Source organism: Octopus sinensis, linkage group LG5, assembly GCF_006345805.1.
Source record: "Octopus sinensis linkage group LG5, ASM634580v1, whole genome shotgun sequence".
In the NCBI taxonomy this organism is placed as follows: domain Eukaryota; kingdom Metazoa; phylum Mollusca; class Cephalopoda; order Octopoda; family Octopodidae; genus Octopus; species Octopus sinensis.
In genome coordinates this window covers 73,980,606-73,992,888 of record NC_043001.1, presented here as the reverse complement: position 1 = coordinate 73,992,888, position 12,283 = coordinate 73,980,606, and the positions used below count along the sequence as shown (strand labels likewise).

At 34.5% G+C, this 12,283-nt stretch overlaps 1 protein-coding gene across 14 annotated transcripts in view; it reads right to left on the bottom strand.

Moving 5' to 3' along the window:
* The window catches only part of LOC115211684 (rho guanine nucleotide exchange factor 11-like), a 387,012-nt gene that overhangs the window by 86,032 nt on the left and 288,697 nt on the right, over window positions 1-12,283 (bottom strand). For 11 of the 14 annotated variants that reach the window (XM_036502748.1, XM_036502742.1, XM_029780328.2 and 8 more), the window contains one exon: window positions 5,192-5,311. In XM_036502748.1, the coding sequence (XP_036358641.1) occupies window positions 5,192-5,311 (120 nt within the window). Of the gene's footprint in view, window positions 1-5,191; window positions 5,312-7,063; window positions 7,210-12,283 lie in introns of those variants that run through there. The other 3 variants (XM_036502750.1, XM_036502751.1, XM_036502749.1) reach the window with 2 other exon arrangements.

Below are 12,283 nucleotides of genomic sequence, written 5' to 3'. Positions count from 1 at the left end.
TAACTTGAAATAATCTAAGTTGAGGTATGCCTGCACTCAAAAAAAAAAAATAATAATAATAATAATAAACCCTCAATTCAGTCCCTGAAAATTCAACTACAAAGAAATCAATATCCAAAAGTCATTATCATCACCTTATACTTAGAATTTGCTTCCACTGAAATTAATGTTATCCATCCAACAGATCATTCTACAAACACCATTCTAACTTCTGTAAATATACCATATTCAAAGCCTGAACCACACAGTCAAGCACAATCATGCTCTTTTCACATACCTAACATAATTAATTCTAACTTTGGGAACAAAGCCACCAATATTAGGGGGAACACATTAGTTGATACCATCGACCCCAGTAATCCACTGGTACTTAATTTTATCCTCCTCGAAGGATGAACGGCACAGTCGACCATGGAAAGATTTGAAATCAAAACATAAGGAGCTAGAAGAAATAATGTTTGACATGATAACGATTCTGCCAGCTCACTGTCTTACACATACCAAACATAATAATCAGTCTTTAGCACAGAAAAAAAAAAGGAGGGTGAAAAAAACCCCATTTTGTTGCCATAAAAGGCAACAACTCCCTGTTTTGGTTCCTATCTGCTAGAGATCTCATGACCCTTTTCTATTTGTCTCTACTTACTCCTTCTTAATATATATGTAAATATGATGGGCTTCACAGTTTCCATTAACCACATTCAATTGCATGGCATTGGTTGGCTTGGAGCTATAGTAGAAGACACTTACCCAAGGTACTACACAAGTGAAACTGAACTCAAAACTACATAGTTGCAAAGTAAGCTTCTTAACCTCACAGCCATGCTTGTGCCTAAATATACATTCACATGTACAAATATATGTTTATATAGTCCAACCCATGCTAGCATGGAAAGCGGACGCTAAATGATGATGATATATGTATGTTTATAGATATATTCATATGTACCCATATATATATACATACGAGTGTGTCTACATATCATCATCATCATCACTATTTAATGCTCATTGCCCATGCTAGCATGAGTTGGACAGTGAACCCAGAGCTGGCAAGCTGGTGGGGCTGCACCAGACGCCAGTCTGATTTGGCATGGTTTCTACAGCTGGACACCCTTCCTAATGCCAACCACTTTACAGAGTGTGCTGTGAGCTTTTACATGGCACCACACAGGTGCCGTTATGTGGCACCACATGGGTGCTTTTATGTGGCATCAAATGGGCACTTTTATGTGGCACCACACTGATACTTTTACATGATGTCACAAGGACACTTTTACGTGACATCGCATGGGAGCTTTTATGTGGTACCACACAAGCACTTAAGCTTCAAAAATTAAACAGAACCACAACAAGGAACTGATGAGGAAAGAGCATGTCCATGTATTGTGTGTGAATTGCCTTGTTTGTTCCTTGTTATGCTTCTGTTTAAATGTTTAAATTTATCATTTAATGTAATGCCAGGCACCTATCTTCTCTTTCTCACCCTGTGTGTGTGTGTGTGTAGGTGCAGGTGTGGCTGTGTGGTAAAAAGCTTGCTTCCCAACCACAAAGTTCTAGGTTCAATCCCACTGTGTGACACCTTTGGCAAGTATCTTCTACTATACCCATGGGATGACCAAAGCCTTGTGAGTGAATTTAGTAGACAGAAACTGAAGCAAACCCATCGTATCATCATCATCAATATTTAAAGCTTGTTTCCATACTGGCATGGGTGGGACAGTTTGACAAAAGCTGGCCAGGAAGAAGCCTGCACTAGACTTCTGTTACTGATTTGGCAGGATTTTTACAGCTGGATGCCCTTAACACCAACCACTCAGCAAAGTGGGCTATATATATATATATATATATATCTCCATGTATATATCTGTGTGTGTTTTTGTGTCTGTCCTCCCATCACCGCTTGACAGCTGGTGTTGGTGCAATTATGTCCCCGTAACTTAGTGGTTCACCAAAACAGACTGAGAGAATAAGTACTAAGCTTAAAAAGAAAAAAAATGTCTTGGGGTCGATTTGTTTGACTAAAAGCCTCCAAGGCTGTGCTCCAGCACAGACCCAGTTAAATGACTGAAACAAGTAAAAGAATAAAAGAATATATATAGTTCAAATTTACAGAAAACAAAAGACAAAGAGAGGTGTAGGAACAACAAGCAGGTGTATTAGTTTAATGCTCAGGAAAAATAGAAAAGTCTTTTATGTCTCAAGCCTATGCTCTTTAACAGAAAGGATTAAGAGAAAAAAAAAATAGAGAAAATAAAAAATTTAGAAATGTGTGTGTGTGCGCACGCGTGCGTGTGTGTGCGCACGCGTGCGTGTGTGTCATAACCTCATAAAATATCTAATTCCCACACTCGTCTCACAAGTGTAAAAGAATCAGAAAATTCTGGCTGCTGAAAGTACAAAAGTACAACATCAGATACATCATGACTAAGAAGACTTCTAGCACCTAGCAGCTTCTCACCTACTGGGGATTACATTTGTTTCTTTGTCCCCGCCCCCAACCAGCCTATCTCTATGCATTTTCCCACCAATCTATATAATAAGCCAGATTTCCTCTGCCTAATTGAACCACACATAATAATGTTGAATGTACACAGGATTCAAAAGTTTCAAGAAGTGGCAAAGACTAATGAAACATTGTGATTTTGCAGCCAGCACTGTTCTATGTAAGAAGAATAAAGCAACAAAATACTTTCTTATTGTTTCTGTTCTTCTAACATTAAATCATAATAGGACAGAAATAGTCTCAGTGTTTCTTGTGCAAATGAATAACAGCATTTAAACCAATCTGTGAAAGGTTACAGAGAAGATCATAAAAATGACTTCCTCTTCTCTCATCAACCAAACCACACCACAGCAACTAACAGTTCATTTTAGTAGGTCAACTTTTAATTTGTATGTCAGCATTAGATAGGTTTTATGTTAGGGGAGAATTACATTAATTACCAAAATAAAAGATATTAAAAAAAAAAAGCAGATTGCTCAATGAAAGTAGGGAGAACCTAGTACTGTGAGAGTAACAAGTGGCTCATTATTAATTTTAGCTCCTCTTGTAGATGTAACTTGTAGAAGCATGGGCTCCATTGTAGTTATTTACTTTATATACATCACTGTAACTATCATATCATTAATAAAAGTAATTCTACTTCACTAACATCAAAAGTCATAATGATACCTATGACACAATGTCTCCATTTAATTTAATGAAAGTAAAGCCTGACTGGTTTCCATTTGACAAAAATATCTAGTGAGAGTGTGTTGATGTAATAAATTGACTTATAAATAGCAGCCAAATTTCTCTCAAATCAAACACAACCATCTTAAAAAAGGCAATCGATAATGTAGTCCTAAATATATTGTCTGAAAAAGTAAGATACAGACAAAAGGAACATTTTTGAACATAGATGTAATTGATCAGAAGTGACTTAGGAATCAACAAGAACAAATTGTCAGCTTATTCAGATAACTTTGTAAAGTAGTTGGTGATAGGAAGAGCATCCAGCCATAGAAACCATGCCAAGACAGATAGGGAGCCTGAACAGCTTTCCAGCTGGTCAACTCCTGTCAAACCATCCAACAAATGTCAGCATAGAGAACAGACATTAAATGATGGTTTTGAACTTTATTCTAAAATGTCTCCTATGCTTTCTTCTATTTGCCTTCTCATACCTTGTAGATATACTCTAACATCTTGTCACCTTTAACTTTCTCTCTTTCTGGCTCCATCCTATTTACTCTCATGCACCCTTATGTAATGCAGGGTACCCTTGTATCTCTTCTACATTACCAGACTACTTCTTTTCCCTTATTTCAACTTGCAGTATCATGCATAAAGCTACTGCCCACTCTATTCTACTCCCTCTCAGCCAAAGGGGCTCAAAGTTTTGAAAGTTACATGACAAACTCACATGTGCTGGTGCCATAAACAAAAAAAAATCACCCAGTACACTCTGTAAAGTGGTTAGTGTTAGTAAGAGCATCCAACCATAGAAAATATGCCAAAACTGAGACACTGAAGCAAAGTGTAGTTCTCTGGCTCATTGGATCCTTTTGAACCATCCAACCCATGCTAACATGAAGAGTGGATATGAAATGATGATGCTGGAAACAGTAAGAATGATAATGTCTTAGAGGAACAAAAAAAAAAGCGTCCCTAAATTAGTTACATCCAGTAATGATGATAAACAAACCAGTACCACCTTTGTTCCAGCCATTCTTCAGTGCATAAAAATAATCTTACAGCTATGTTGTTGCACATGCACTCTCATGCCCACCACCATATAAATGACAAGTTATTGCCAACGTGTCATTGGATTTGCAGCAGAAAAACAAACAAGATATGGTTTTAACATTTCTAATATGGTCTGTTATGTTAAAGTATCTTCTAATTAAAGATTTCCTTCTCACACATTCAATAATAAAAAATCTATCATTAACAGACTCTTCATTCTGACTCGTCAAAAAATCAGACACTTTTGAATTTACTCACACACACAAAAACTCCCTTAGAATGACCAGATAATCTTTTGATTTGTCTATACATCTTTCTTGAATATGGCCATGTTATAAAAAGTTACACACACACACACACACACACACACACACAGAGTAATATTTATATATATATCTTTTATCTTTTGCTTCAGTCATTGGACTGCAGCCATGATGGGGCGCCATTCTGAAGAGTTTAGTTGAACATATTAACCTCTGTACTTAATTTTTAAGTCAGACACTTATTCTATAGGTCTCTTTTGTCACGCCACTAAGTTACAGAGACATAAACAAACTGACACCAGTTAAGTGGCAGGAGTGATAAATACAAGCATACATATACATACATAAATAGTGAGCTTGGAGCTATAGTAGATGTTTGCCCAAGGTGCTGCGCAGTCTGGCTGAATGTGAAACTATGTAGCTGAAAAGCAAGCTTCTTAAACGTATAGCTATGTCTGTACCTAGAAATTCTGTTTTCAGAGTCCTAAGATATGAAAATTTTAGTAAAAATTCTATTCACCAAGAAAATAATTTCAATAAAACAAACATTTTTCTCGTGTTACAAAATCATGTTTAAGGACTTTTTGTTTGAAACAATCCGGTATATGTTTACAAATATACAAGGAGTTTTTTTTTTTTGTTTTTTTTTTCTCCACCAAATACCAGCAAACATGAAAAGCATGAGTCTTATACTTACAGGAAATTCACTTTGCAGTTGTCGTAGGCGAGTTTCCAAAGTATTAACAGTCCGTTCTTTTTCATTTAATTCCTCTTTATTTTTTTCTGATGGAGACTTAGCATATATTTTACGAGCTCTCTGTAAATGATGGATATGAAATAGATGTCAATAAAATTGTTGTTCAATGTTTTATATATATATATATATATATATATATAATATATATATATATATATATATACATCATACACACAGAAACACTAACATTCACTCACATATGTGTATCTACTTGTCAATATGACTATCTCTACACAGACACCATCTTTTCCTGCTTACTTTCTCTGTATTGATAAGGGAAAAATTCTTTGGTCAAAATATTTTAAATAACATCAGTTAACGAAGAACTGCTAAAATTATAATGAGAGAAAGAGAAAGTGTATATTTATACGTGTGTGTGTATAAAAAGAGAGATGTACGTAGTAAAGATGGAATTAAAAACATGTGAAAATGTTTGCCAGCTTAAAATGCTTTTCCTTTAAATAAATATGTTGTAGTGTTCATAGTGCAATAAGAAAACAATATAGTCTAAGTAAGATTTTAAGAAATAAAGTTCTTAAAAACTGAGAGAATATTTGGCAGAGGAGCCAAATTTTAGAAAAATTAATTATGTACATAGCGTAGTTGTTGGTTAGGTAGACAATGATAATGATGATAAAAATAGCTAAACTGTTGTAGATAGTGAAGTTGAAGCTGCAGGAAAATATACACATTCATATACACAACAACACCAACTGTAACAATAATTTCAGAAAGGATTCATGTAATTAAAATGAAGGTGTTTAATGATTAGATTTAGAATATATAACTTAGTAATCTCACATTAAGGTATATTGCTGAACAGAATAAAACATGTTTTTTAATAGAAACATTTATCATAGAACAAAATATAGGAAAATTGTCAACAAAAAGGAAGGATTTCAATTGTAATGCAAAATGTTGAAGGGATGTGAAAGTGAATGAGGACACATGAAAAATCAAAGGGAACATTTAGTAGTGTAAGAACATGAAAAGCTATATAGAGACATATTTTGGATTGAGACTGCAGAGACAAAAAGACAAGGTTTTGGCCTGTTCAAACTGAAAAAATTTCTATAAGTAAATAGCCAATGAATGGAGAATGACAAGAAACGTTTGGTATCATAGATTGATTAGTAACTGGGATTAGTTTGACATTGTATACAATATAAAGACCTTTTAAAAGCAGGTGGCAGAAATAAGACTTGTGAGTGTGACTGGTCAACTGGATTTTCTTTTGCATATTGTCAAGAAGACTGTGTCCTCAAAATATTACAGAAGGATTACTACAAAATGGATGGCTTTAAAATACTTATCCAATACAGGTGGACTACGCTTTAGGTAATATACAATAGACACCGTAAAACTGACTGGAGATTGAGATCAAGGTATTGGTAAATAAAGTTTTGATCACAGTTATTAAATGAGAAACACTGTAGACAACTGACAGAGAGGTAAAGAGGCAACAGTTTTACCAGTGCAGAATGGTTTACTAATAAAATATTCTATAATAAATTTTCAGTTTTTTACCTTTTCTTTTTCTAAAAAGTTTCTCTTTTCTATTATTTTTTTTTTTTTGCTACTGGGAATATAGAAGAAAGTATGATAATACACAGTCTAGATTATGGGAAACTACTTCCATATGTATGGGGTTAGTTAGGTTAGCAATCTTAATGATTCACTAGATATGACTAACAGCAATAGCCATCATGTTTGTGTGTGTGTGTGTGTGTGTATATATATATATATATATATATATATATATATATATAATGTTTTCAACTAATTATAGTAGTTTGAATCAATACTACTAACCTGGTATAGCTGTTTTGCTGTTGATTCCAATTTTATATGAGGTAAGTAAGAAAAGCTAAACATCAAAGTCTAAATTAAATTGAAGTTGTCTGTTTTCTTATGTCTGAAGTGTAAAATGTTTATCAGTGAAGCAATGTAGTCATTATGTAAGTAAATAATAAGCAGATAATTCATTGAATCCTTTCTTTAAGACACTTTCTATTTACTGTTATCTACTGGCTCTTTGCCAACCATCTGAGAGAGAGAGGGGGTGGGGAGGGAGGGGGTAGAGAGGAGGATGAACGCAAAAGTTAGATAAGTGTGCTAGGGAAGGCTATTTCAGGAAAAGGACAAACAAGAAAACAACAAAAACAAAAACTGGTTGAAACGAAATGGGTTCGGCTTCCAAAATAGGCTATCAGAAAAGTAAGTGGAAGAAATAGGAAGGACAAGAATTTTATGTTGTAGATAATATTATTACCATGACCTATTACAGTGGATTTACAATTTACATCTTTTTGGAGAAAACTGAAGTTTTCCCATCGTTTGTTTGTTTGTTGTTTTTTGGAAGTCCTTTATGTTCAATAAATAAATACAAGTTTGATGTTTAAGTCTACTCTACTGCATCATTACAAAACTTGATTTCCACAAGTCCATGTGAGCAGTGGATGGCAAGAAGCCAATGATTAGAGAGGAAATGTTGGTGTACAGTTAGTTAGTCCTTACTTCCTTTTCTGTTAAGAAGATATGACATCATAGCTAAAGTGCTAGAATTAGCATCAGGCAAAGTTATTCAACAGATGCCAACAATAGGGCATGTTATCAACAATAAGGCAGGGTCTGAGAGATAGAGATATTGCCATAGGGTTGAATCAAATATCAAACACCAGTACTCTCTCTCTCTCTCTCATAATCAATGGTAAATGTTGATTAATTATATCCAGCTTTATGTCAAATGTATGTGGAATAAGCCCCAGAGAAATGTGCAAGATAAAATACCAAGCAGTTTCTTGTTCAGAACAAAAACAAGTAAATTATGGAATTCAACAACAATGAAGAATGTAAGTTTGATGAAAACTAATGGTATTTCAAAATTATGGAATAAATGAGAAGACAACAAGTGGGTATATGCATGAATTAAATTATGTAAGTAGGTGTTTGTATGTGGGGAGACAGAGAGAGCTTTATGTGCAAGCACATGCTTATCAGAAAGCATGTGTAAGAGAAAAAGAAAGAGAAAGAATGTGTGACAGAGAGTGTGTATGTATGTGAGAGGGAGGGAGGGAGGGAGAGAGAGAGAATGTGTATGCATGAGACCAAGAGAAAGAAGAAATAGTGACAGACAGACTGACACATAGAGCATGCATGTACAAATGTGTGCATGTAAATGTGTGAGCTGATGTGCATATGTGTTTGCACATGTGCATGCATGTACACACCTGGTTAAATGACTATATTTCAGGTCTACTCAAACAAAGCTGGCTTGGGGCTTACACCTTTTCTTACCATATTTCTGCTAAAATACACAACCCTTTTTTTCCTCCCCCAATTAATTTCAAAAGTAAAGAAAGTGCTTCGTAAAATAACTTTGTTATTATTAAGCTGGTGCTTGGAACATAATTCAAAATGAAATTTTGATGGAAGGTTTTAACTTCAATCACTTTAAATAAGGAAGTTTGTATCAGAACTGAAGACACTCCCATGTGTCTTGATATCAAAATCGTTGAACAATGCCCATATTTGTAAAACTGTCCATATAAAACAATTCTTCTAAGAGAGATTATTGTTGAGTGAATAAATGATGAGATGAATATGTTTACATTAAATCTATGTGAACCCTTCAGCACTCAGATTACTCTGTCAAATGTAATGCTTATTTATTCACACTTGTTTTGAATTAAGCATGCATTATTTCATACTTTTGAGATATCAACGATGTAATTGTATATTTTAAGAATAACATTTTAGGAGAAGAGTCAGATAATAAATACTTGTTAACAAGTCATTAATAGTGGCACCTTAACCAGAACTTAACAACCTCTTGTTGGCTAACTCTGATTAACCATACAACAAACATGAATCTAAGTAATGGGAACATGCTATAACTAATAAAGTTTTGTAAGCCTGCACTATCAGGTTTTAGCCTCCTAAAAAACATGATGAGGCAAGGGAAGGCCTTATCCAGTGAAATGCTGAAATTTGCAACATCACCAGGCCTTTAATCTTGTGATGTCAATAATATGGGACACTTAAAGAACAATTATAAGCAAATGAGTAGATATCTTTTATCTTATACTTGTTTCAGCTGTTGGACAGTGGCCATGTTGGGGCACCACATGAAAGGTTTAGTTGAACAAACTAATCCTAGTTCTTTCTTTCTTTATTTATTAGTTCTTTTGATGTCAGGTACTTACCCTATTAGTCTTTTTTCCAGACTGCTAGGTTATGGGGACATAAACAAACCAACACTGGTTGTTAAAGTGGTGGTAAACAAACACAACAGGCTTCTTTCAGTTTCCATCTACCAAGTCCACTCCAGGCTATAGTAAACCTACACTTGTTCAAACTATCACACAGTGGGGTTGAACTTGAAACCATGTAGTTGAGAAGCAAACTTCTTACCAACTTCTAACACAGCCACACCAGCACCAATGTGCACCTGTATGTAAATATGCATACTAGTATATGCATATATGATGAGACAGTAAACAAACTTTGTTGAATTTAATTAAACAATTTTGTAATTTAAAGTGGACTGAACTCTTCAGACTATATTAATTAATTTCCATCAGAGAATTTACTAAAAAACAAGAACTCAAATACCCTTGCCACAACGAGAAAAAGATTATTTGCGCATTAAGCAGGTTCTTAGCTAGAATTATTCTATTAAAAGTTGAAGTTCTTACTTGCACAACTTAACTGTTAGTAATTAAAAACTCATTAGAAGTTTAAAGAATATGATTACATACACACAGAGTAATTAAGTAACAATTTGATGTCAAGAATCCACACCAAAATCTAACATAGCATTTGACACTGGTTGAATTCTGTTTAAATGCTTTGCTGTCATCAATAATTTCTAAATAAAGCAGTTGGTGGAGAGTGAGCAAATCAGATCAACCCCCAGTACACAACTGGTACTGTATTTCATCAAAAAGGATGACTGATAGGGTCAACATCTGCAGAATTCGAACTCAAAAAGTAAATCTACACAACTAAACTACAAGACATTCTATCCATCACTCTACTAATTGGCCTTTAATTATCTTTAATGACTTTACACTTCATTTAGAATACACCTGAGTTATAATTTAAAACACTGCTTTAGTAGAATAGCCATGACCACCATTAACACTCCTATTAATGTTATAAACTAATGTTCCCTGAGACACTACTCCAAGTGTGGTATCAAATACTAGTGTGCTACTCTTGAGAGCATGTGTTTGGAGGAAGGTACAATGTCCATGGCCTTTGGAGGTCCTCCTACACTGGTAAAAATTAAAGCCATTAATGTTCCTCTAAACCAGTAATCCTCCACCATGGTCCATATGGCCTGAGGGTCGATATAAGGGTCCACACAACAAAATGATAAAGCAAGGACTTGCAATAGTATTTTAAAGGCCCCTGAAAAATTTAGCTTTAGGTGAATGTATTGGTATGTATTGCAAGAAACAACTCGGTTTCTTTCTCTAACATTTTACATAGTTCAACTTAATGTGAAAAAAACAAAATAGAAATTTTGAAAGAAGTTTCTATGAAACTAGTATTTAAACACTGAATGGCTACAGGGGTCCACCAGAATAAAATAGTAATCAAAAGGGTCCATAAAAAAAAAAAAATGGTTGAGAATCCTTGCTCTAAACCTTTATAAGTCAACACCATAATCAGGAAGAGAATTCCAGGGGGGGGGGACATTCTTGGAATGAAGGATTAGGTATAATGACTAGTGCAGAACCTGCAGAGTTGGACACAACAAAAGTCACAGTGATAAAAGAGGCAGAGTAGGGAAGTCAGGAATGCCTTAGTGGAGTAGGAGAGGGCATGAGATCAATCAGATCTTAAAAGCAGAGGCCATTACAGTAGTGGTAGAAAGAGGCATAGAGGAAAGACAGCCTGTCAGCAGTCCCAGGGCAGGATAATAACCATTTAGAAATGTAAAAATATATAATGCTTACAACAATTGCAAAGTTGAAGATACGTATTCAGAAACACACAAAAACTGCTAACTTCATTTAAACATTTATTTAAGTGAGGTTAACAGTCTTTGTATGTTTCCAAATAGCTAATATATACATTTCTTCCAGGCTGCAAATCATTTTAGTTTTTAAAAACTAAAATGATTTGCCATGCAAGTACATCTCTGTAATATAATGCTTAATATTAAAAAAAATATTGCAAAGTTCTTTGAAATGACAATATTTTGTTGAAAGATGTCATGGCACATAAAAACAAATCTATTATATAAAATCCGCTCTGTCTGTGTGTGTGTGTGTGTGTGTGGTGTCTTCTAGGATCTCGGGCATCCTCCATCCGATTGCGCTCAAATTTGATATGTGGATACTAATGGTATCAGGGTGTGTATAAGTCTTGAAAAAATTACAAAAATCAATTCCAGTGAGAATGTGATCGATAAAGCCGTGGGAACTTGCATTTGTACGCACAAGTATATCAGCTGTTGTGATTGATACTATGCGTACGCGAGAAAAATGCACATGCAGTTTGTGCAAAACAAGCCAGCTGGCTTGAAATATTGCCACAAAATGCAGCATATTTAAGAGACCAAAAAAGTAAGATACAAAAGAGATATTTTCTTCAAACTTGGCATGAAGGAAGAAAAGACTATTTAGTTTCTCAAGAAGTTTTTTTTTTTTTGCCTTAACTTTGTTTAACAAAACCAAAAATTTTATTTAAATAAAGGCATGCTTAATTATTTTTTAATGAAAAGAAAACACTGATTGCTTTTTATTCAGCAGATATACTTCAGTACTGTCCATTGGACGGGGGGCATTTTGCTCATACAAATATAAAGAAACATAATCATTTCTTGTAGTAACTCTTAGATAACACAACACAGCAGAAGAAATAGTACAGGGTTCTTCTCGTTCATATTTTTCAACTCTTGCTTCATTAATTTCAAGACTCTTAGCTTGGTGAATCATCACTTCAAGTACATTCACAGCACTAATAATATAACTGACAGGCTCAGTTCTCTGCTCATCTGAATTAGTCAACAAGTTATAT